The sequence below is a fragment of the Nuphar pumila genome, chromosome 1, assembly GCF_984573655.1.
Source record: "Nuphar pumila chromosome 1, dmNupPumi1.hap1.1, whole genome shotgun sequence".
Taxonomy (NCBI): Eukaryota; Viridiplantae; Streptophyta; class Magnoliopsida; order Nymphaeales; family Nymphaeaceae; genus Nuphar; species Nuphar pumila.
In genome coordinates this window covers 168,444,158-168,471,104 of record NC_143249.1, presented here as the reverse complement: position 1 = coordinate 168,471,104, position 26,947 = coordinate 168,444,158, and the positions used below count along the sequence as shown (strand labels likewise).

General features: G+C 33.4%; 1 protein-coding gene across 4 annotated transcripts in view; it reads left to right on the top strand.

The window, feature by feature from the left end:
- Positions 1-5,368, top strand: part of LOC149851230 (protein TRANSPARENT TESTA 9-like) — a 153,505-nt gene extending 148,137 nt beyond the window's left edge. For all 4 annotated transcript variants that reach the window (XM_089999380.1, XM_089999387.1, XM_089999395.1 and 1 more), the window contains one exon: positions 4,760-5,368. In XM_089999380.1, the coding sequence (XP_089855506.1) occupies positions 4,760-5,077 (318 nt within the window). In that variant the 3' untranslated portion in view covers positions 5,078-5,368. The remainder of the gene's footprint in view (positions 1-4,759) is intronic.
- Positions 5,369-26,947: the final 21,579 nt, after the last annotated feature.

The window sequence follows — 26,947 nt, the reverse complement described above, 5'->3', positions numbered from 1 at the left end:
TTCCATTGCTAATAGGAGGAATTTTCTAGTGTGCAACCTTAAAAGGATTTCTCAGTCTACCACTCCATAAATGTAATTATTTTTAAATTGTACAATTTACTGTTTTGAATGCCAATTCTGTTTTGAACAAGTCTTCACTTGCTTGAATTATGTCGCTAATGATGATTGTTTATAACAAACACTGTGTTTAACAATGTCCAAAACATAGTTTATTTAACGATATATAATGCACTCTTTTCTTACAGTTCCATAATTGTATTGCAATATCTTGGATAGATTCATTGAATTTGACCACTGATCATGCTTGCTTGTAATAAGCGGGCATCAAAATATACATTCTTCAGTTGAATACAAAACTTTTATTGTATTCATTATTTTTTGTGCATATTTTTGTCATATAAATGCATATCATATTTTGTATTATTAATAGAGAAAAGAAATTGTTGCATACACAAAAAATGGAAAGGAAAACAATTAGGATTAGATCGGACCTTATGTTCAGTAGAAGCCATTAGAATTAAGACAGTCTTGACCAAGAGCAAATAGTTCAGTTTGAGTAATATCATCACTTCATTTGCTGAAAGACTTAAGGGAGTTTTGGTTTACTCTTTTGAAGTTGATTATTTTCCTGATACAAACACATTTAGGATGTTGCATTTTTCAATTCTGATGACTGAGATGTTGCATAAATTTAGAAGATTTGGTTCTGGGGTGCTTTCACTTGGGAATTGTTTTGTCAATAGAAGTTCCATGTGAGGAGAGGTGTGTGCTAACATATAATACTAGTCATCTATTGGAGTGCATGCATGTGAAAGGCTGTGATTGGATACTGAATTAATAGGAAATGTTTTGGAACAATTTTTTTATCCAAATCATGCCTTCTGACGGACTGAAGCTTGGACTTGTTATACCAAGAGCTTTTACTAGTTTAATCTCTTGAAGTGTTCTATTGCCCTTTAAAAAAAAGCTTATTGAGAGAGAAAAATGCTATTATTTGGATTTAGAAATTGTTCAATGTAAGAATATTGCATGGAGGCATCCATGCATGTTTAGATGTGTTCTTGTGTGACTAGCATGTTAATGCAGCCTTATGTACGTATATACTTACATGCAGGGTTAATATCTGGTCATGTCGACCTGACTGTCCTAATCAGCTAGAAATCAGACACACAGGTTGTGTCCACCCAATTGGACCTCATAGATGGCTTGTCGATCCAATTGGACCTCGTAGATGGATTGGGCATGGTTCAAATGCTAGGAACCAACTCTTGGATTGTGTTTTCTCAATGAAAAACACAATTTTATGAGCCAAGAAAAATATTGCACATTGTAGGCCGTTGATTTTTCAATGCTCATAAAATCATGCCCCTCTGCCGTAGTTGGATGATGCAAGAGCCAATTCCCACTAACCAAACCATGTACATCACATTTTTAAGGTTAGTTTCATGAAAAGAAACAAAAATAAAATAAAATAATGAAAAAAAAGTTGGACGTCATGGCCACCTGACCATATATTAACCTGTACACGCATAAACATGTATAGGTGTTTATTTTTTTATATAAAATCTTTTTCAAGAAAGGTGGAAAGCAAATTCTTTGCAAGGCTTCATAGAGACAACCATATATTAGAAGGATGGTGTTCATCTATAAATTACTTTTCTTCAGGCCAATTTTGCCGTGAGAAAATAGACAAAATGAATTACTTCGCTCAACCACCAGCCACTTTCATTAACTATGTCAGACAAACTGAGAACGAAACTCTACAGACTTTCTATCATCTTAGCTTTCTATCGACTCAACCTCTTCCCTAAGCAGCTCTCTGCCCAAATGCTTCGCCCTGTGGTTGCCAGTCCAAACTCTATAGTTGGCATAGGTCAAGATTAGGAAGATGAGAAAAAGGGAGATGAATTGTGCTCAATCAACTATTTGAGCCTTTGGCTTTTCCCAAAAATAACTGTGACTACTAGTGCTGCTGCTTCATTGTTATCCCTACTATGTTTGTTGTCTATGATACTTGGTGCATAGTTTAAAAACTGGCTGGGTCAACACAGTGACTCGGTTGACTCGACCTGGATCTCCGTCACTGGGTCAAAAAACTGGTTGAACTTGGTTTTTACAAAACTCAGCAGAGTCATGGGCTAGTCATGCATATATATACATAATTACATATATTATATATATAATTACATATATTATATGAAATATAATATAAATATTATGTATATTATATATGAAAATATGGTTATACTTGTATTAATAAAATTATACATTAAATATATTATAAAAAATATCATATAATGTATATTATAATTTATATATAATATATTGGTAAAATACTATAAAATATAGATAGTATATACATATATTTATATATTTTATATAAAATATAAAGTTAGCATGACCCGGCCGAGTCACTGACTTGACCCGCCCGAGTGACGAGTCACTCAAGGACGAGCTGAGTGACGAGTCACTGAGTTTTAAAACCATGACTTGGTAAGCCACTAGTGATGAAAGTGCTGCTTTATCAACTATTTAAGGTGGCTATCTGTGAGCTTTAATTGGAATGTGCCTAGAACCCAAAGGCAATGGCTTTAGAAAAGGGATTAATGCAGGGAGTATCTTTTCCAACCATATTTCTTTGAAATAAGAAGCCTAGTGAACTTCCAATTTAGGTTTCGCTTAATAAATCAAATACAAAGATGGTTGAAGGTAACTGTCCTTTTCTTAGATACTGAACAAATCATTGAGATTGAGCCATGATAAAAACTTTGCGGCCAATCAAATGAATTTGTGTAAGCTATAACTTCTCTGCAAATCTTAGATTGGAGATGTTCCACAGAAAAGTGGGTTTTTTGCTTTAGATTCTTTCTTGGGATAGGGCCTTTATGGTGCGGATAAATAATTGGGGAGGGACCAACTCTGAGGAAGATGAATTTCTACAGACTATGTTAAGAGGATATTCCATGGAATAGGAGTCCGGAAGATAATCGTGAATAACATATTCATCTTATACTGCTTGCATCATCACACTGATCCTTGTCTGAAATTTAGGGTTTCTTTGGTTTAAGTTTCATCAACTTTCTTTAGTACAGTTTCCTAAAGGAGTGATCATAGAGCTATGCCCAGTTCATTCATGGTAAAACCTTGCAATATAGGATGTTCATGATAGGTTACTCATGGAAGTTTGCGACAAAAGCTCTGGCAATATAGCCTTTCTCAGGTCTCATGTTGCTTACTAAAATGATAATAAGGGTGCTACTGCTTTCCCTTTTAACGTATTCAGTGTCACTGCCATGCCTTCAGGGTTTTTCAGATGCAGGCTAGCAAACTCTGCTATTGCAAAATTAATAAATTAGTGTTTCCAGGAGAGTACTTGTGGTGAACAGAGCCTTTCAGGGACATTATTTACATTGACAGGAAAATAAGGTGTTACTGCCAAAGAGAGATTCCCACTATGGAAAATAAACTTGTCAATGAAAAAAATATTAAAATCACAAAATGATGCGCGTTAGGGGAGCTGGGCCTGAAGTAAGGAAAATGGGAGTTCCAATTAGTGATAAAATCATGGCGATACAATTTTTATCATATTTTTCAGTATAGCATGATAAAAAGTGTTTTGTTGTAATATTAATGTAATTTTATTGGTTTAGTTTTTTATTTTACTTGAGAAATTTATGTTTTTTTAATTCACAAAGATATTTCAAATATTACCCCAGAAACAATTCTTTAAGTATTACAAGAATTTCCTTGCTGAGAAAATCCTAAGAATGGTGATGCTGACCATGGGCCAGTCAACATTCATATCCAAATGGTTTATCTGAAAAAAGAACAAATCTAGGGTCTCAAGTTCTGATAACCAGAATATGTCCATCCATGTGAACCTATTGACAATGCACGAGTTTATATTTGAGTCCAGATCAAGTTCAGTTCATGGCAAAATTCACTTTTTTAAACATGCATGATTTTCCTTGAGAAAAACCTTGTGTGGCACTGATCATACGCCGGTTGGCATTAATCTACAAAAGGCTTATGTGAAAAAAAAGGAAACAGATCTAAGGACGTGAACTGAGCAAGCTTAGAATCAACAGTTCATGACCAAATTATTTATGCTGGGTCCTGCTTCTGGACGCTGTTACTTATTGTCCGACTCTTACAATTTGATGTCATTTAACATTTTGAAGATCTCCTCTAGGTTGCCTTACAGTCTGAGGTTTTAGTACTTGAAATACATGCTTTTCAGTTTTCACCTTTTTCTAAAAGGCACTTTATTTTTTAGAGTTTCATTTCTGAACTCTTATTTATTAGAAAACAAAAACCTTAAATAGAATTCATGGCAGTTATGGTGTTCACTATTGAAGGTATGGTTTTCCATCTGCCATACTTTAGATTATAAAACTGAGTATGCTTCATTCAGGGATTTTTTTGCTCACTATTTTGGTACTAGAGAATTTTAACAGAAAACAGTCGACTCGTGAAAAAGTCAAACCTATAAAAGATTCCAAATTTCACCTGTTCAAAATGAGAAAGAGGTTCATAGACTAATGCATCAATGGGACCATATCATATTATGTTTATATTGTGTAGTTGAAGGTGAAAATTATTGTGCGGTAAGACAATGCAGTACATGAAGAACTTGGGACACTTTAGGCACTGTCACGCTTGAGCAGGAATTTAGTGATCTTTTGCCTACTTATTTCTGTGACTAAGACGTTATTATATGGTATGCTTTGCTGCACTAACATCTCATTTCTTCCAACAGCCCAGAATTGATGATGAGCATTCCAAGTGGTTACACTTGCGAGTCCGTCCATCTAGATTACCCTCCAAGGACCGTCTTAAGTCTGAATCCATTGGAAAGGTGAAGGCGAAGCCTCTAATTGATGGAAGATGGACTCTTGCTTTTAGGGATGAGCAATCTTGTAAGAATGCAGTGACTATGATACTCGAGGAGATGCATCTGCAAAGCAGGGAGGTGGAGACGAGATTGAAGACATTACTGAACCTTGATAGTCCCTCTTCTCAAGATACAACCGATCTGAGTTTGGATCACTCTGATGCAATATCTCATCTCTTGTAGATATCAATATCTTTTGCACTCCTGTTTTATCTCCCGAGTGTACAAAAAAAGAAAAGCCGCAACCCAGAAACTCTAGTTTGGCATGGATGGGAGCGGCACACAACCAACTGCATTAAGTTGACGCGGCCCCATTCTGTATATTATGAGTTTATTAGGCAAATCAGTGATATATTGCTCAATGTAGATTAGAATTTCAGTGCCAATTTTTTGTACAGTATCTCTGTTTGTATTCTAACATTGTTAAGCTTAATGTGCATTCTTTAATAAGCCCATATTTGGGTTTCTTTTGTAGAACGCTTTTGAGTTGCTTATGTTGCAGAAGTGCTTTTTGGTCCCAGAAAAACCATTGCCTGATTTATTTCAACCAGATCTTCACATAAATCACAAATTACAAATATATCATTGCAGAGATTTCACATAAATCACAAATTAGATGCGTTTACCGACATGTCCTACAATTTTTGCCATTTTTCTCATGTCCAAAATTACAAATATCTAGTTTTAAAATGACTTTTCTACCTTTTGTACATGCGATTTCTTAAATATATGCATTTTTTCTCTCAAATATGTAACTATTTTTAGCAGAACAATCTTGTATCTCTCTGATCCGATGTCGGAAACTTGTGTTTTTATAGTTGTCAGAAGGTTGAGATATATGCCTGTAACTTTCTTGTTATAAGTCAAAACCGAAAACCCCTTTAGGATTCTTTTTTTTGCATTCAAAAATCAAAATAGAAGTATGCTCTGCAAACTGAAATAGGCACAATTGTGTTTTTTTGTTTGTTCTATGTTATTTTTTAGTCATATGCATTTAAAATTGATAAAAATGAAAAAAAGAATAGAGATAGATCAAGATGTTAGCTTTTGAATGCTACCAAGATCATCTTGATCTGATAAGCAGTTGTGGAGAAACGTTTTCAGATAGACTGATTGATTGTTCCAGTTTGTAGACTGTTTTTATTTCGATTTTGGAGCTAAAAAATGGGAACCCTGGGGTTTTTTTGGTTCTAACTCAAAGCAGAAAAGTTATAGACTAATGTCTCAACTTTTCAACGAATGTAAAAACGCAAGTTTTCGACGTTGGAATGGAGAGATACAAACCTCAACAAAAAATATATATGCGATTTTTGCATATATTTCTTGTGATTTTTTCTTAAATATATGCAATTTTTTTCCTAAACATGCGATTTTTGTATATATTTTTTGTGATTTTTTCTTAAATATATGTAGAGTTTTTCATATATATGCAAATTTTCTCCTATACATGTGATTTCTCTTAAATATATTGTGATTTCTTTTTATATATATAATTTTTTGCTCATAAAAATCATATATATTTAAGAGAAAAATCACACATTTGAAAGAAAATCACATATAAAGGAGAAAAATCATATATATTTAGGAGAAAATCACATTGAGGAGAAAAATCATATATATAGGATGAAAATTACATATATAGGAGAAACTTTGCATATATTTAATAAAAAAATATAAAAAATATATGTAAAAATCACACATATTAAAGGAAATTCACATATATAGGAAAAACTCTACATATATTTAAGATAAAATCATAGAAAATATATGCAAAAATTGCATATATAAGAGAAAAACTGCATATATACGAGGAAAACTCACATATATGAGGGGAAAAAATCATAGGAGGATCTCTGCATATATTTAAAGAAAAAATCACAGAAAATACATGCAAAATTTATATATATATTTTCTGCATAGCAGTTTCTATTCTCAAGTCTCTATCTCTCTGCTTTAATATCGAAAACCTGTATTTTTATGATCGTTGAAAAGCTGAAATATAGGCCTATAACTTTTCTGTTTTGAGTCAGAGCAAAAAACTCTTTTTTTATCTTACTCAGATGGGCAGTTTATTGATCAAATATCAATTACCGTAAAGGGCAAAAAAGTAAGTTCCCTTGAGAAAATATGAAGCATAAAAAGAAAAAAGAATGAGAAAAGGCAAGTACGCTGCCATCATGAAATAGAAATGATACCACCAATAAAATAAATTTATTAAAAAACGGGAAAGGTAAAATGAAATTAAAGATGAAAAAAAACAAGTGGATTGAGAACATAAATCCAAATCCTGTTGTGTATGGCTTTTATGTGGGACTGGGAATGAGACGAGCTGCTCACGGCTCAGCTTGTAAGGAGCTCATTCAAAATTGTCAAATGGGCTCAGTAAGCCAAATGTAAACAAGTGTTCGGCTGGGTTGGGCTTGGCTTATATAGGCTCATTAGCCAGTAATAAATATAAATTTGCATATATTTTATTAAGTGTAGATGGTTGAAGTGTTTAGCTTACACACGATAAGTTTAGAGTTCAAATCTTATTGCTTATAGCCTTGAAACCGTGCCTTTATTTTGTAAATGAGTCTGTTCATGACTCGCTCAATTTCTATTATTATTAGCTTTGAGAAAATATGCTTTTTTAAAGACCCAACTCATTTAGCTCAGGTTCACCATGAGTTTGAGCTTAGCTCAATTCGCTGTAAAGAAGCGACCAGAGCTTGGTCATCCTCTGTTTGGTTGTTCGGCTTGTTTACCAACCCTACTTTTATGTATAAGAAAACCATGTTTCAAAAAAAAATATTGATACAATAAAAATGACATGTTTTAGTAAAACCCCACAATTTGCTAAATCGGCCTGACAACTTTGTTAGGACCCTTTTACCCTTCACATGTGTGAAACTCATGAATTTTATGCGAAATATCACACCGCTCGTCGGGTATCGACATGATTATGGCAGCAAACTCTTTATCCTTTTTTGCATATTGTGCTTAAGTTTTGCACTACCTATGATTTGTTAACTACAATTTGGCCAATATTTCAGGTGTTTTGTTTTGTTTCCTTGAGGGTGGTTCATAATTGGGGTTGTATTTTTTATGGTAAATGTCAGACAACCAATATTTTGGCTATGGAGCAGGCTTCCTCTCTATTCACATGTCAAGTTGATGACGTGCATCTTAGTAGATAGGATGCCTTAGTATGTAGTTTTTCTTCTTTGGCATTTCTTGTTGTTCTCCAATAGTAGCAGACGATGTGAGTGTGGGTACCTCAAACACAGACTTCTTAGTTGACATATTGTGTCAAACTCTGCAAACTCAACATTAAAGTATACACAATATTAAGAAGCATAAAATTTATTCATTAATGAGAATAAATTATTAGTTGTAGTTGTCATTACTACTCTAGTAACAACAACACTTCATACAAAATAACTTAAAGGAAATTGAGCAATAAACTAAACTAAAAACATGAGCCTCACGCCTCTAGGATTTAGAAGATGAAACTGCTCATAGCCATCAAACAATGTTTGTATGTAGTTCAAAAAAGCTAAACGAAAAACATGCTTAAAAATATGAAATAATGTTTAATTATATAAAATAAGAAAAAGAAATTTTTTAATGCCTCTAATACTGCTATAGTTTACCGAAAAACTCATAAAGAGAGGTACAAGAGAGAAGATGCAACAACTTAAGAAAAATGGTTATCGAAAAACTCTTCAAAAATATTGTGCTTTCCAAAAAAACTCATCATTAAGAATATGCTTATCGAAAAACTCATCGTCGATGAATGTAAAAAACTCAATGATGAAGTGCCGCCAATGAATTGCTAAAAAATGGCCAAAAATAGTTGGCAAAAAAGTCAATGGATTTTTTTGCGGAAGATCAAGAAGGAGACCTCAAGTTGGGAACCACAAAGAAACCCTAGAATATGCAATATTAACATTGGGGCAGCAAACAATCGCTTTTTATACACTCGAAGAGTCTCTAATTTGACATGTTTCCCAAAATATCCTATAATTTTTTATATTCTCTCCATATCCAAAATTGTAAATATCCAACTTTGGAATGTCCTTTTTACCCTTCACATGTGTGAAACTTATAAAGTTCACATGAAATTTTGCTCCATTCGTCGGGTGCTGCATACACCCAGAGTTTATAGATGGCTAAGTAGCCTCTTGTCCCCATCCTACAAAGGTTAAATGACAAGTCTACCATTAAGTTCTAGGTAGTAGTACCACAACTCTGCAGAGTTAGGATACATGCCCGATGTTAGCCCGACAATGTATCAGGCATAGGCCGATACGAGGACCATGAGTACATCTCACAACCATTGCACCACATGGTTAATCGCTCTGGATAGACCCAGTTAGGCTTTTGAGAAAATACTAAAACACATAAAATAATAAACACCTCAATGGTTGTTTCTGGGTAGCTATACCCTCTATTAGAATCACTTATGTCATATGCCTAAGCATCATGAGGTAGACTTATAGATTGCTAATGTTTACGAATGTCATTGCATATGAGTCTGCATGTGAATGAAAAGGATATGCATAATTGGTCATGAGATCGACCGAACGATAAATGTCAAATGAGTTGATTGAAAATCATATGAGATGCATGTATGTATAACACACACTAGAAAGGTCGTGAGAATGGATATGTTCCCTAAATATATAAATGCATTAGTGCATAATTAATCATGAGAATTGACTGGTTCTTTCTGCATTTAATAAATATGGATTTCAAGATAAGCATGTAAATGAATGTGATTGTCACATATTGACTTGTCATATGATTAACTTGAGTATTCTTTTATGAAAGTATAAATGTCAATGTCTTAATTCATTATAGACTTTTATGTCTTGTTTGCTTGATAAGCATGTGCGTATGATATATGCTGCAATGGTCAATGAGATTTGACTTATTTGTTTACATGTAATCTGCGAATGCATATGATATAATTGCAAGGGACCCATAAATCCTGATTTGTGTGGAAAGTATGTACATGTGTTTCATGTTGTAATAGTCAAATCAGATTTTAACCTATTTTTCTTACGTAATTATATCTAATATGAATGATTGAATAAATAAATGATGGAATGAATATATGAATGTGGATTCTCTTGATCCTTATTTTATAATTCTGGGCATCACATTATGATTATACCAATACAAACTTGATTGTATTCTTCAAGTTTAGTTTTAGATATTCTACGAGCATGTTGTATTAATGCCCAAACAAATTACAGATATCATCCTAGAAAATTGAGACAGAAGGATGAGTCCCAGCTTCTTGGAGGACCTTTCTGTTACCTAGTTATCGATCTCTAAGAGATCAAAACATTTGTTTTGAATTTGAATATTTTAACGTATTAAACATTTCTATTATTTGGAATAGAATGAAACCTTTTGCTCATGTCATGGATTATTTTTAATTTCAAAGGTGAAGCTATTAAGCTCACCCCTTTGAATATTTCAAATCTCAATCTTATTACGTAACTCCTCAAATGTCTTAGCATTTAAATATATTGTCTTTCATATTTATTATATGATCTCCAATAGTATAATAAACTCAATTGAGTTCTGTCTACATATGGTTTCATACTGTACCTGATACTGGGAGGTTAATATACACTCGCGCTTGCGCTCAGGCGGTCTATCTAGTATTTAAAATGGTTGGAACGTGAGCATAGATGAGCATGTTAACGCATTACCCTTTGAAAGTCATGTTTAGTTTTACACATGAAATTTTTTAAATTTTCTCGAAGTTTCGGGTTTTAAGAAAAGTTTTAAAATGTTGGATATTTGTAGGACGTTACAAAAATGCATCTCACACAACATCCCCTTCACTTCCTTAGATAGTATTAGGAACCACTTGTGGGCTTAAAACCAGTTGAACCAACAAGTGTAGGATATTGGATCTTCTAAATCTTTTGGTTGCAGTCATAATTAATTTTGCTAGAATCAATCAAATTATTCATTGAATTACATATATAAATATAATTTTTTAACAATCTAGTTATCCTAATGGTTACATGCTCCATACATACATGATTCAACAAGAAAATACACATAAATTGTCGTGGAGAGATTTTATCTCTATCTAGTTATAATACACATAAATAAAAATGGTTTTGTGTTATATTAATGATTGCCTAGAAGATAAACATATAATTGATACTTGTTTGTGAGCACCGCACCTTATTTTTTGTTGCAACCTCTCTCTTGGAGCTTCCAATTTCTCCTCCAAGATTGGATGCTCCGACTCTTGAGGATGATTTTCCTTATGATCGTCCAGTGCACTCTCCATCTCAGCCTGAACATTGCCCTCACCACCTGATTGAGCAATAGGAGCCTCACTCAAATCCACTTCTTAAGGAGGGCCCATATTAACCTTAACCTTAAGGTTTGCATATTTTTCTTGGAGTGGTACCTCACCACTAACATTGTAGCAGGCTGCATCGTCAGCCTCATCTATCTGCTCATTGAGATTTGCAACAACATCAGAGTGAGCCAATGGGTAACTATTTTTTACCTCTGAGTCACCCTCTCATTCCTTAAATGTTTACAAGATAGGAGACAACATTGCAGCCACAAACCCTTCAACCTTTTCTACACATTCTACCGTAGATATGCGTCACTTTGAAATTGTTAGTTGTTGTTTGCCCAACATTTTTTTGTTTCCAGCTGATTATTTAAGTACAGACTTTTGAGTTTACAGAGGGTGTCTTTTTGTGAAAAATGTCTGACACTCAAACTCTTGGCAGTGGATGTGACTCCCTCTCTATCCACATGGCAAGCAAGCTTTGTGCTTCATAGTATGCAGTCAGTTCATAAATTTTCTTCTTTGTCTTTTTTTGTTGTCCTCTAACAATAAAAGATGATGTGTTTGTGGACCCCTCTGACGCAGTCCTCTAAGTGTCCATATTGTATTAAATAAATTGATTTTTTTTTATAATAACAAGACATGAAATATAGGTAAATAGGTGGCCAACAGAGAACATAGGCTATTGAAAAAGCATTGTAAAAACCCGAATCGTTAAGGAAACAATAGAGAAAATCAAATAGTGTTCCCAACATATCATGTTTATCATACAAGATACGCAACATATAAACAATAAAACTGGAAGATAGAGGCATATGAATCATCAAAACAAATGAAAAAATCACTATTTCAAAAATAATTGGTTCAACCATTAAAGATGTGCTTACCAGAAAAAATTGTTTTCAATGATTTCAGAATACTCGAGGATGAAGTGTCATTGGAATAGTTGTTGAAAATGTCATAGACGGAAAGCAAGTTGGGGACTACTGGTTAGGGATCACAAAGAACCCTAAAGAAATATGTGAAAATAGCCCTCGAGTGCGAAGAATCAGTTTTTATACCCAATCATTAAGGAGTGCAAACTTCATAAGGCATATGTGAACTTCATGAGGTATAAGCACACTTAGGTATTTGCAAGGTTATGAGGTTCAATTTACTAGGATGTTTGCACCTATTTTTATGCTAACTTTTGCGATATATGCGAATTTAGTCAGATATTGACAAAGTTTCAATGTTTTCGAGAATGTTTGCACCTATTTTTACATGAACTTTTTACATATATACACACTTATTCAGGTTTTTGTGTGGTTACGAGGATCAATTTAACATGTTTGCACCTATTTTTATGCAAACTTTTGAGGTATGTGCGAACTTAGTCATATATTGGCAAAGTTTTGAGGTTTTTGAAGATGTTTGCACTTATTTTTATGCGAACTTCTTACATATATGTGCACTTAGTCAGGTATTTGCGAGGTTACTAGGTTTTAGTTTAACTGAATGTGTACATATTTTTATGCGAACTTCTAAGATATAGGTACACTTAATCTGATATTTGCAAAGCTTCGAGGTTTGAGTTTAACAGGTCCGCACATATTTTCATGTGCACTTATATATATGCACACTTATTCGGGCATTTGTGAAGTTTCAAGGTTCGTGTTTGAAAGGATGTTCGCAAATATTATTACGCGAAATTCATGAAGTCTGGAAAAAAATGTAAGAACCTCAATTTAAGTAGGAGTATATGGCACCTGATGAATGGAGCGATATTTCGCGAGAACTTCATGAGTTCCACGCATGTGAAGGGTAAAAAGTACATTCCAAAGCTGGCTATTTATGATTTTAGACATAAGGAGAATATAAAAAATTGTAAGACATTTTAGGAAGCATGTCAAATAAGTCATATTGTATGGTCATTTATGTTTGTTCACACGATTTTTAATGACTGGTACCAGATATATGTGATTTTGTTAAGGTATTTGCAAAGTTACTATTATAAAGAGGTTCACAAAACTTGCTTTTGTGAACTTCGTGAAGACTGCAGAAAATATGTGTGAACATACATTTAAGTAAGGGTTAAAGAAAGGAGAAAGAAGGTTTGCACAATTTCTCACGACTTTGGTATAAAATCAGTGATTTTAGTAAGGTATTTGTGATTTTATGATTAACGGAGAAGACTGAATAAATAGCATAATTTTTTGCATGCTTCATGAAGTCCACAAAAACAATACAAACCTCCTTTTAAGTGGGAGTTCTCCAATCTCAAAAGCACCTGAGGGGAGGTAGAGGAAGACTCAGCTAACAAGAAGTTTGACCCATGCGCAGTGAGGTTGTTGCGAACCTCATTGACCAGATATATGAAGTTGGAGACACGACCATGGAGAATATAGATGATAGTGAGGGTAAAGGAGGCACCTCAACAAGGTGAATGAGAAGAGATACCTCAACAATGGGAATGGGAGGATGCACCTTAGCAAGGAGAGGAAGCACCTTAGCAAGGGGAATGAGAGGAGGCACCTCAACAAGGGTAGGAGGAACTCAACAAAAAAGGGGAGGGGGAACCTCAGCAATGGGCAGAATACAATGTAAGCTCCGTGGACGAGATCAAAGCGGGGAAGAAGGTCTATTGCTTTTGGATAGGTACTTTGGCCATTTGTTACTTTGTATATAAATGTTTGTAAGATGTTTGCAATTATTTTCTATTTTATATTCAATAATTTATTATTGTCATATATACTATAGGAGCCGCAAGGCAAGGAGAGTGATCGTACATACCGCATGCACCAGTTCTATTGGTTCCAAGCACAACAATGGTTCCTAATTCTATCGAAAGATATGAAGGACAGGCTTGATTGTATGTATTTCTGAAAATTTCTAGAGATCACATAATGGAACATCAGTCACCCCCTCATAGAGGCTGTTGTGCAGTTTTGAAATGTGTCAACCAACACATTCCAGTGTATAGATATTGAGATGACCATAATGTTGGAGGATGTGGCAGGAATCACCATATTTAAGTGTTATGGATAGCCAATGGGTAGACATCGGTGGGGAGATTTAAAAAACATGTGTGATATTTTGTAAAACCTGATTTTTTTTGGGATTTTTTTTGGAAATAAGTAAAAGAATTTTTTTCTTCAAAATGGTTAAGATAATTCAATAGAATATTAAATGTATTGAATCCAAATGAATTTTGGATCTGAATAAGGTTATATAAAATGAAATATGTGAATTAGATATAGCAAGTGGATTCAGATCCCATATGGATATGAAAACCAATTGGAATTCAATTTGGATTCTACTGGATCCAAATATCGTATAACCCAATCAAGATTAAGAAACCAACTAGCATATTTTATGGATTTGTAATACTTGAGAACTCAAATCGAAAATCCAAGACCCATTGAGGAAAACCCCAATAAAGGTAAATTTAAATTAAAGTAGAAAAAACTTGCAGTGAAATGAGATGTGGTGTAGTGAAGAGGTTTGTTGCTTCTTGAGGGAGTGACGTAGGTTTAAATCCCACCTCACCCACACGTACGACTTAATGATGAAACATTATATTCTTTTTGACAAAAACACATAATACTTACACTTATATAAGTAAATTAAAGAAGACTCTAATTACAACAAAATAAATCATAGTGCAGTAGAGAGGTTCATGGCCTCTTTGGGGAGTGACCCAGGTTCAAATCCCCCCATGCACAGAGGTTTCTACTTTTTCATACTTTGGTTTCTTTTTACAAAAGAAAATCTAGAATCAAATAGTAAGTTTATATACTTTATTTATAAAGAGATAAGCTAGTCGAAAACTCTAAAATGAGAAACTCGATTAGGGTTTTTACATTAAAAATACCTTGATTCTAAAAAGATGAAGAAACAATCATACATTTTTCCCTCTATGGGTTTCAAGATAAGATAAAAAAAAAGAATGAGAAGTTTGAAAGTTTGAATTAGGAAGTCAACTATTTTTCCTCTACATCCACGATTTTCGTGATGGGGCTTGTGTGCATAGCTAGAAGAAAGGGCAAGAGCAAAAAAGGATATTGAGAAATTAAATAAGGGAAAAAATGAATAGGTGTGAATGAGGAGATGGGAAAACTAATAAATAGCATTTTGATAACTTTATCAAAACGATAACCTTGAATTATTGTTAAAGGAAGGGCGATTTTCAAGAGTTTGAAATTTTGGCCATGAACAAAAAAAAAAAGTTAAAAAGGAGAAATTCTTGAGTGCTAAAAGATAGGTTACACGATTTTGGTGGTTGGATATCTCTCTTGTTTAACTCATATCTCTCTCGATTTCTCCTCTCTTCCTTTCTTTCCTTCTATCTTCATTTCTACCGTGCAACCATCTTTACTTGAGGTGCTAGACGAAGGAACGACTGAAGGAGGGTGTGCGAACATAGATTCGGCCAAACCGTGCAAGAGTATTTGGTGATTCAACTTATTGGAAGAGGTAGGAAGCCATATATCTCTATGCGTGTGTCGTGTTATGTGTTTATACCAACCAGTCTCAAAAAATTAGTTGGATCTCTCTCATATATCAATCAAAATTTGCAAACAAGGACTATATCCTAATCTACACACATTGAGATTTGGTGTATTTATTTGATTTAGTTGAATTTGTATCTTAGGGGATATGCCTGTTGCAACATGAGACTAGTTTCTATTATGTTTGCAAGACTGTATTGATGTTCTAGTCTGACCTATTTCAGAAGAACATCTGTATCTCTTAGAAAACATATATAAAAAATATAAATGAGGACTTTATCTTGATTTACACATTCTATACTTAAATTTTTTGTATTTATTTATGGTAGTATCTGTAAACACCCCAAATTTTCCACATCCATTCTCAAACAACCCTCCTCGTGCAGTGCCAACCCTGTTAGGTCAGTGTAGGAGTCAAACCCTAAGTTAGTTTCAGAAAATTACCATTTTACCCATTTTCATTAGGAAAAATACCATTTTACCCCTAGGTCATCCCGAACCCCAGTCAGTCGGAGTCAAGTAAGCTCATTGGTTAGTTCAGAACATTTAGAATATCAGTCATTTCAAATTCATTTGAGCTCACAGTGAGAAAGTCATTTTCATTTCTGATCATTCCTGCCAAAATGGGATCATTTCTTTAGAAATGAGTTTATTTCTTGCTCAAATCCAAGCCAATTGTCTCCGAGTCAGTCATACTCCCCAAAGTCTAACTTGAGCTCACCAGAAGTTCAAGCACTTCAGTTTCAGTTCAAAACCATTTCCAAGTGTCCAAAAGCCCATTTTAGTCCATTTCAGCTCTTTCAGCTGAAATTGAGCTGAGTTCAGCCAATTGAGCTAGTGTTCGAGCTTCGATTTTAGTTCATGTCAGTATTATTGACCTTTTTTTAGCTCAAAGTCAGCTCAAGTTCGTAATTCACTTCACTCCAATGACCATTCCGTACCATTTCTCTAAAAATGGCAGCTTTTTCTGAAAATTCAGTCGGAAAGGTCAGTTGAGTCAGTGCTTAGTCAGTTCATTTGAGTTCCGAAACTCTAAAACCCAGCTCAATCTAGCTCATCTCAGTTCAATCCAGCTCGAACCCCAATTTTCAGTGTCACTCTGACCCAGTAGAGTCCCGAAAACCATTTATTGAGCTATTTTGCAAATTTTATCAATTTTAATGCTTTTTAAACTGATACAAGTGTCAATCGTGGTCTGACATCCAAAAGTCTTTATTCAAGGTTAGCATTTCGCATAGCATTTCATGTCATTTCTCATGATTTCATATCATTTCTCAGCATTTCATAACATTTCATTTCATTTTCGAAGTCCAGAACTCCAGTTTTATAAATTTCAATCCAGATCGAGTTTTAAAAGCTTTCAGAAATCAATTTCAAACCCTGGGTTTCCAAAATTGATATTTTTACCCCCAAGAGTCTAAATTTGGAAATATTTTCTCAAGAAAAATAATCTGGATTTATTTTAAACTCAAAATTTTGAATTCTACACTGGATTTGCTTCGCAACGGGGTATTGAACTTCAAAATCCGAGCTTGTTTCAAAAACTGCCAAAAATAGCTCATTTCGTCTAAAAATAAATTTGGAAGTATTTTATCGAGAAAAACAATCTGGATTTCTTTCAAAATTAAATTTTCAAATTCTACACTGAATTTGCTTCGCAACGAGGTTTTAAACTTCAAAATCCGAGCTCGTTTAAAAAACAACAAAAAATAACTCGTTTCATCCAGAAATTTTCTAAAAAGACTATTTTACCCCTCAAATCATCAAACCAAATTTCAAAATCGGAATTTGGACCTGCTCTGAGATGGCCCATCCATTTACATCCCCCTTTTATTAAAAAAAAAGGTGTTTCTTTTCAAAAAATTTTATTTGTTTGTTTTTATTTTATTTATTTTATTTTGTGAGGTGGGACCCACGAGGTGGTCACCCAAACCTCCAGCCCCCTCTCCCTTCTTTTCTTTCATTTTTATTTTTCCCTTTCTCTTTCCCTTTTTTTCTTCCTTTCTTTCCTTTTTTCTTCCTTTTCTTCTTCTTCTTTCTTTCCTTCTTCCCTTCCCTTCTTTTCCTTCCTCTTTCTTCCTTCTCCATCCATTCATGTAAACTCATTCCTCTCTCTTTTCATTATCCCCTCTAAAACCCTAAGTCCACTCTCATTAAAGACCTAAGTTTTGTTTTAACCAAAAAAAGAAAAGAAAGAAGCACAAAAAAAAACCTACGGCTGCCTCTTCCCATCTCTCTCACATCTTCCCATCTCTCTCTCCCTTGAACTCTCTCCTTCCCTCCCCTTGGCTGCTGCAGCCACAACAGTCACCAACTTTTGGCAGCCACCTCCAACTCCTCCCTCTGTAGCAATTGCAGCCACCACACAAGACACCAGCTGGTCCATCATCTCCAACTCCATCAACGGCTCCAGCTCCGCCAAGGTACATCATCTTCCCCACCGGTTTAGCCACCCTTCTTGGCAACACAGCAGCATCCCTACCCAAGCTAAGGTAATATCCCTCATATCCAAATTCTTCATTATATGCTATATATCTGTTTTAGTTCTTATATATATATATATATATATATATATATATATATATATATATATATATATATATATATATATATATATATATGGATTTCATAGGTTTGCTATTGAAAGAGAAGAATCCGTCCAATCAATGGACCGGATCTTCCCTTCTCGTAGCCACAAAAACAAGAATGAATATGATTCATGCCCCCTGAGTTTTCATGTTTTCTTTCAAGTTTAAATACATTTTACGTTCTGTATATTACAGTTAATTTCATTTTTTTCTTGTTATTTAATTCAGTTTATATTGGTAGTTTACCATGTTTCGTCTTAGGCGTCTGGTTTAGTTGTCATTTCACGCAGAAATTATCTTTTATAAATTCTAAAATTTTTAGTGTAGTTATGTTATCTTGTCTGCGACATCATGCAAAAAAAATATGATTCAATTTGGGTTTTGGAACCCATCTAAACCGATCAAACCCGACATCGGGTTTTTTGTCTTTTTGAACTTCCAGTTTGCGCTTTAGCAGACAAGAACCTCCGGTACCACCTTGTGAGAGATCCGGATTGCCCTACAAAAATCACAGTGAATTTATGATTGAATCTACTAATGATCTGGAAATTTTTAGGTTTTTCCAGTTAGTTTTGCTCTCTGTAAAAAATTGGATTTCTCAAACCTCTAGGAAAATCTCGATTTTCCTTCATCAGAGTATAGACAGACTCTAATGCACTGAGTCCGCTCAATCCGTAGCTCGTCTGCAAAAACTTTTAACATGAAAGTTGTTTCTAACATGTTTTCTTGTCATTTCTCAACATTTGGGGATTTTTGGAACTGTTTCAGTATTTTTCCCAAAATTTTTATTTCTGTCTGACAGATTTTAATATCCCGAAATTCCAGAGATTTAGGTCTCTGATAACAGCGTGCCCTTTTCCAAACCGTAACCTGAATCCCAATTGTGTCAAAAGATAAAACTTTTTCCTGTTTGTCAGGCATATTTTTCCACAATTTCAACCTGTTCTCCATCTTTTTACTATTTTTCCTACATTTCCTACCGAAACCTGTCTGTTTCCCCCAAATCCTAAAGTCGCCGGATTCCGATCCGACTTGCCGGAGTGGCAGAGCTCCGACCATAGGTCAAAACCAGAAAGTGTAAAATACAAAAATCCTTGCCTTACTGTCCTCTGTCACCCCATAAAATTTGGAAATTTTTTATAGAAGTTTGATATCCTAAATTCCCTTTAGAATCAACATTTTAGGCAAAAATCACAAAATTTAGGGTTTTTACTTGAATTCCCATATTTTAAAAATACAAAAAAATAGATTTTCGAGCTCCATTCTGTTTTTAGGGATAGTTTAGGTGTTCATGCCAAATTTGGTTTAATTCCAAGTTCATTTTCTCCATGTGTTAGTTTATCTTTAAGTTCAGAAGCGGAAATCAAACAAAAATCAGGTTAAATTTGATATTTTATGATATTTTTGTCATTTTAAGGTTTTTATCATGTACATGAGCATATAGAATTATATTAGGGTTAATTTCAATGTCATTTGCATTTCACATTTTTCAATTTTGCAAAATTTATTTCAGAAAATCCTGGTTTCAAGGCCATAGTCTTGTTATCAGGGGTATTTTGGTCATTTTGACCTAAATTTCGAAATTTCAATTTCTAATTCTCCAAAATTTCATGCATATCATCATATTTTATCATATTATATTTGATTTATTTCATTTGATTTTCAAAATTCCAAAATTTACAAAAATTCTTTCAAAAAACCCTGATTTCAAGGTCATCAAGGGTATTTTGGTCATTTTGACCCCAATTTCGAATTTTCAAGTTTATTTTCGAAATTTATTCATTATTTATCATGTTTATATCAAAGGGGGTATGATTTTGGGTTGATATCTGAATAATATCCGATAATTTTCCATATTTTCGGATAAATTCAGAAAAACCTACATTTTTGTGCTAACCTTGTTTTCTAGTTTTGCAGGAACAATCAAGAAGAAGATTTAACTTTTATTTCTTTTATTTCAATTCAATGTAAAAATCAATGTAATATTTGAAATAAGAGTTACTTTTCTGCTTAGAATAGGGCTGCATTGCATATAGTTTAATTTCTGCAAAATTCCAATATCTGATGTATGATCCATGTGCATTTATTTCAAATCCACTATGGTTTACACGAATGGCACGTGCACAAGCTCTTATGGAGTTTATAAACTCGGTGGGATTCGTATTTATGGCCATAGTCAGAATACGAAGAAAACCAAGATTTATGATCTTTATATCAACCACATTCAGCCTACACTCTTAGGCTAACTTCAAAATGCACTACATTTCTCAAAGTTTTAAAAGGATTTACCAATTCCTCAATGAAATTCCATTTTTAAATTCATATTCATTCATTCATATCATTCAAATTGCATTATTTTCAAATTCATTTCCCAATTCCATTGCAGAAAAATCAGTTTTCCCAAGAATTTCCAAGTCTTTCTTAGGATTTGATTTTCTCAGAATTCTAAGTTTTCAAATGACATTTCAAAGCATTTCCCAAGTTCAAATGAAGATTTTCCAATGTTTTAACATTCTCAAATTTCAAAATCCCAAGTTTTCAGAAATCGATCTTCTCAGAATTCCCGTTTTCCTGAGAATTCATTTTCCTTTTCAAAAATCATTTTCCAATGAATTTCTTGAGTTTCTCAGAATTCTCAAGTCCATTTCCTAAGAAAAGCAATCTAAATCTCAAAATCGATTTTCCAAAGTACAAGTTTTCATGAGTATTCATTTTCCAATGCAAATTTCTGATTTCCAATGAACTTCAATGATTTTCCCAGGAATTCAATTTTCAAGTACTTTTCCAATCAATTTTCAAGCATATTTCAATGCTTCAAAGCAAACATCATGTTTCTCAAACTTGCATTATTTTATAAATTCCATAGCACAAGCCTGATTCTTTGTGCATTCTAGGAAAAATAGAGCATAATTTAGATATTTGAGTCAAGTTAAAGCACGTAATTGGTCCTTGGTTCAATTACCCCTAGTAAAGGCGCCAGGAACGGTTGAACCTCGTACCGACAGGCGGATCCCATTCCACGGAATTTTCTCGCAAATTTTCAAAACGGAGGCCAGTTAATTTTCTAAAACCATTTTCAAAACTTTGGTCGAGTTTGACTCGTGAAATTCGTTTCTCTCTCGCAATGGAGGGGAAAATTTTTTGCGATGATAACAGTATCCTAGGAAATATGTTTGTTGTAACATAAGACTAGTTTCTTTCCTGTTTGCAAGAGTGTATTGATGTTCTAGTCCAACCTATTTTAGAAGAACATCTATATCTCTTAAAAAATAAATCCTAAAAATATAAATGAGGACTTTATCTTGATCTACATATTTTGTTCTTAAATTTAGTGTATTTATTTAATTTATTTGCAGTAGTATCCTAGGAGATATATTTGTTGCAGCAGGAGACTAGTTTCTGTCTTGTTTGTAAGACTATATTGATTTTCTAGTCTGACCTGTTTCGAAAGAACATTTGTATTTCTTAGAAATTGAATCCAAAAAATATAAATGAGGACTTTACCTTGATTTATGCATTCTGTACTTAAATTTGGTATATTTATTTGATTTATGTGTAGTAGTATTCTAGGAGATATGTTTATTGCAATAGAAGACTAGTTTTTGTCCTGTTTGCAAGACTATATTGATGTTCTAGTCTGACCTGTTTTGAAAAAACATCCGCATCTCCTAGAAGACAAATCCTAAAAATATAAATGAGGACTTTATCTTGATTTACATATTCTGTACTTAAATTTGATATATTTATTTGATTCATTTGAATCTATATCCTAGGAGATATGTCCATTTCAACAAGGGACTAGTTTCTGTCTTGTTGCAAAACTATACATATTTCTCTAATTTGACCAATTTCGGGGAAAGACCTATATCTTCTAGACAATGAATCCAATAAATATGAATAAAGATTCTATCATGATCTACATATCAAGAACTTGAATTTTGTATATTTTTTTGATTTAATTGAATATGTTTAATGAGAGATATGTCTATAGCAACAAGGAAGATTTTATTCAGATGCAGAACGATTTTGACTTATCTTGAGTTATAACTCTAGAGATAAGTCATATACATATAGATATACGTAAATGTATATTGAAGACATTTATTTATACATGTGGTTTTATCGAAATTAAGATTGTGTTTATATGTATATTCATTAGTATACAAGAATGTGTTATAGCATGAATACCATATCTATGATGCTAATTGTTTTGCATATAAATTGAATATATGATTCACATGACCATGTACAATGCATGAAAGCGTGTTGTTAAAGACATTATTTTGATAATTGTACGGTTATGAATATTGCAGCGTCCTGAATTATGTGAAAGCTTGAGATTGAGCTTGCGGTTCCGCATAACCCTTGTAATGTCATATGAATACTCCTCAAGGGTTATACTTGATCAGTGGGGTACAATGCATACACCCTAATTAAGAAATAATATTTGAAATAGTTCAAGTACAAGTATTCAGCTCGAATTTGAGTCATAATTCTAAGAATTTTTGTTGGTGCCTATTGAACACTAGGTTAGTAATGTGCATACACTTGATCATCCTGAGTGTGAGTTTGTGATTTTAGAAATTCCTTGTGGCACAATGACTCACATGAAGAAATAAACATAATTTAATATATACACATATAACCTAACTGCGAGATTCTGGGTATACCTGAAAGATGATATATGTTACTGGTTTCTGAAGATTCTAAGTATACCTGAAAGACAGTGTATATTACCGGACCCATGTTCTACCATTGAGAGGGTAGATGGTACAAGCTCCGTTGAATAGTTATATTTTTGTGAGAGTGATACGTTTCACCCGGTCTCCAATTCTCGGAGTTAGGGGCCCAGACTACCAATGCATCCTTGATGGTAGATTTAAGTCTTTTGCAGAAGTTTTCAAGGTGCAGCCTATTTCTAGCTGCCATTGGGGAGTACTCTCTTGGTCACGAACCGTCCGCTTTGGGTATCAGTACGACTAGTCACACAGGGTATTAATTGGAAAAGCATAACAAACCCCCATATGGTCATGGTCCGCTACGATGTCGAATGCTTGTGCGTACCCATAGGGTAATTAACAAGAGAAAAATAAAGCCAGCTCACCTTTTAGATGTCTTTAAGTACATACACTGCTAGATGTTACATTTGTTATAACATAGTTGAGGTTCATTTATGTGAAGCATCATTCAATAATATTTTTCTTATGTACTGCATCATGAACTGTTTGCATTTGATGACTACCATAGAACTCTTATGAAATGTTATTATTTTATGTGATGCACTTATACTTATACACATGACACTCAACATATTCATATTGATATTATGCTTCTTACTCAGACTGATTATAGTATGAGGCTTCTACTTCTCTAGTTTTTCGTAGAAAGCGAATAAGGTACATGGAGCGTATTGTAGCATCGTCGTGGGCAGAACCATGAGATTCATTATTTGTGATCTTGCATAACTCTGATAAACCTTTTGATATTTTATTAATGAGTTTGTATTAATTTTGGATATATTATTTATTGATGGTAATAAATGTTACTCGAGTATTCTCTTTTATACCTTGTAACTCGCCCAATTATTTGACCGAATAAGTTAACTGATATTCTGCTGTGATATATTTAAAAAAAAATTATTTTAAAATTTTTGAATCAAATTTTTGGGGCATTACATATTTATTTTGGAGCGAAGGATGATGTGTTTCTAGAAAAAAGTCTGAAGTTATCATTGTTGAGAAATCACTTTGACCCCAGTTGGGTGAGGAGAATGAAGGGGAAACTACCATATATTATAGGAAAGTCCAATACTAGTAATATTTTGGATAAAAAACTGAGGGCATTCTTATTCTACTTCTTTGGCATATACATATTCATCGACATTAGTGAGAAGTCGATCGATAATATGTATAATGAACTTCCACACTTGTAATTGTACAACTCTATGCAAGTTTGAGTAGCATGAGGATTAGAAGAATAAATATCGCCAGCATGTTGGTGTTGTTGGTGGTAGTTATTTTTGCATTTGTACCTAAATTGTTGATTTAGACTAAAATATCATTTAACATTTTTGATGTAATATTCTGTGTATTAATGTGTTAATCATTGTATGAATCCCGAAAGGTTGGAACATGGGAGCACATATCTATTGGAAGGCCTTTGAGATGCCACACTCTCCTTAAATGTCCACATGTTGCAATATGGAGTCGGCCAAACAACAAAGAGGGGACTGATCGAAGAGTGTCTGGTCATCAGATAGACAAAGTCTGTTACATAAACTTATTATGAATAATGACAGACAAATCTAAGTATTTTTTATAATATTTCATACTTGTTCAAGTAATGAAATATAGGACTAACCATGAATAGATGTTCATTATATAGGTAAAGTGGTGCCCTACAAAGGTGCAGAGCAAGAGGAGAATCAAGGTGTGCTTATGCAAACAAAGGCCATCACGAGGATAAACATTTGGTTACACAACATAAATGAAGTTGAGCACCAAATGGCTAACCGAGTGGTTCGACAAATTGGCAATGTTCAACAACCAACCGTTCATTCTAGCGCAATTAACAAAATCATCTCGCTGATAATAAATAAGATGATAAAGGATTACCCCATCTTATTCTTCTCCAAATTTAAAGACTGACGCGATGACAGCGAAGACATCAACTTGTTCTCCATGGTACTTGTTAACGATAATGAGGATGTAGTTGCTCAATCCTAGCATTTTGCAGGTAGTCGCTCCAGAAAGAGTACCATTGAGGAGGAGGAGGAACATGCACCGATGAGTCAAAAGCATAAAAAACTGACAAATGGAGCAACAACAAAGTTGGCTTTTATACAAGATAAAATCCACATGTTGAAGGCTATGCTTGCTATAAAGGATTTCATTATACAAAATCAAGCTTAGCTTATCGATAACTATTCTAGGGTCATCGAGGAGCAACAAGCATGCTTGAGGAGCTATGAGTGAGTATATTTATTTTTTAATAAATGAATGAATGCATGTATGAGCATGTTCATTTTTGAATAAATGAATGAATGTATGTATGAGCAGGTTCTTTTTTGAATAAATGAATCAATATATGTATAAGCATATTCATTTTTGAATAAATGAATGAATGTATGTATGTATGAGCACGTTCATTTTTTAATAAATAAATGAATGTATGTGTCAACTGGTTCATTTTGAATGAATGAAATGAATGAATGTATGAACATGTTCATTTTTAAATGAATGAATGAATGTACATGTGAGTATGTAAGAGTGGGTTCATTTTTTAGAAACTCTGAAAATAATTATTGCAAATCATAATCCAAAGTTGCAATTTTTTAGGAATTCTACAACAAATTATTGCGAACATTGATGAATATATGCAATTTGAAAGAATTTTGGGACATTTGCAATGCAAAATAAGTGTTTTTTTTTCAATGTTTCACAACAAGGACAATGCGAGGATGCGAAACTCTGTAAAAAAGTTTTGTGAACATAAGGAATTTCATGACTTTTGCAAACAAAGAATTGCATTTTTTTGGGAAATACACAATAAATTTTTTAGAACAAAGACAGATATATATGATTTGAAAGAAATTCAGGACATCCGCAACACAAAATAAGTGTTTCCTTATATGTGATTTCAATACAAGATTTATGATTTTAATCTAAGTGTTTTGCAACAAGGACGGTGCGAGGATGCAGAACTCCATAAAAAAGTTTTGTGAACATAAAATTTTTGCAACTTTCGAAAAAGAAGTTTAAGAACAAAGAGTTGCATTTTTTAAGAAATCTATAATAAATTATTGTGAATAATGATGAATATATGCGATTTAAAAGAAATTTGGGACATCCACAATACAAAATAAGTGTTTTTCTTTATATGCAATTCCAATACAAGATATGCGATTTTAACGTGTTTTACAACAAGAACGGTGCTGGGATGCAGAACTTTGCAAAAAAGTTTTGCGGACATAAAGAATTTTGTGAACATAAAGAATTTTGCGAAGAAAAAGTTGCATTTTTTAAGAAATCCATAATAAATTATTGTGAATAATGATGAATATATGTAATTTAAAAGAAATTTGAGACATCCACAACACAAAATAACTATTTTTCTTCACATGTGATTTCAATACAAGATATGTGATTTTAACCTAAGTGTTTTACAACAAGAACGGTGCGAGGATGCAAAACTAAGCAAAAAAGTTTTGTGAACATATGGAATTTCGTGCCTTTTGCAAAACATTTTTGTGAACAAAGAGTTATGATTTTTTTGAGAAATTTGCAATAAATGATTGTGAACAATGATGAATATATGAGATTTAAAAGAAATTTAGGACATCTATAACACAAAATAAACATTTTTCCTCATATGCGATTTCAAGACAAGATATGTGATTTTAACTTGAGTGTTTCGCAACAAAGATGGTGCGAGGTTGCGAAAAAGGTTTTGCGAACATAAGGAATTTTGTGACTTTAAAAAAATAGTTTTGCGAACAAAGAGTTGGAGACATTCACAACACTAAATAAGTGTTTTTCCTTATATGCATTTTCAACCTAAGATATACGACTTTGTGAACATAAGGAATTTTGGAACTTTTGTAAAATATTTCTATGAACAATGATGAATATATGCGAGCAATAACGATTTTGTTAAT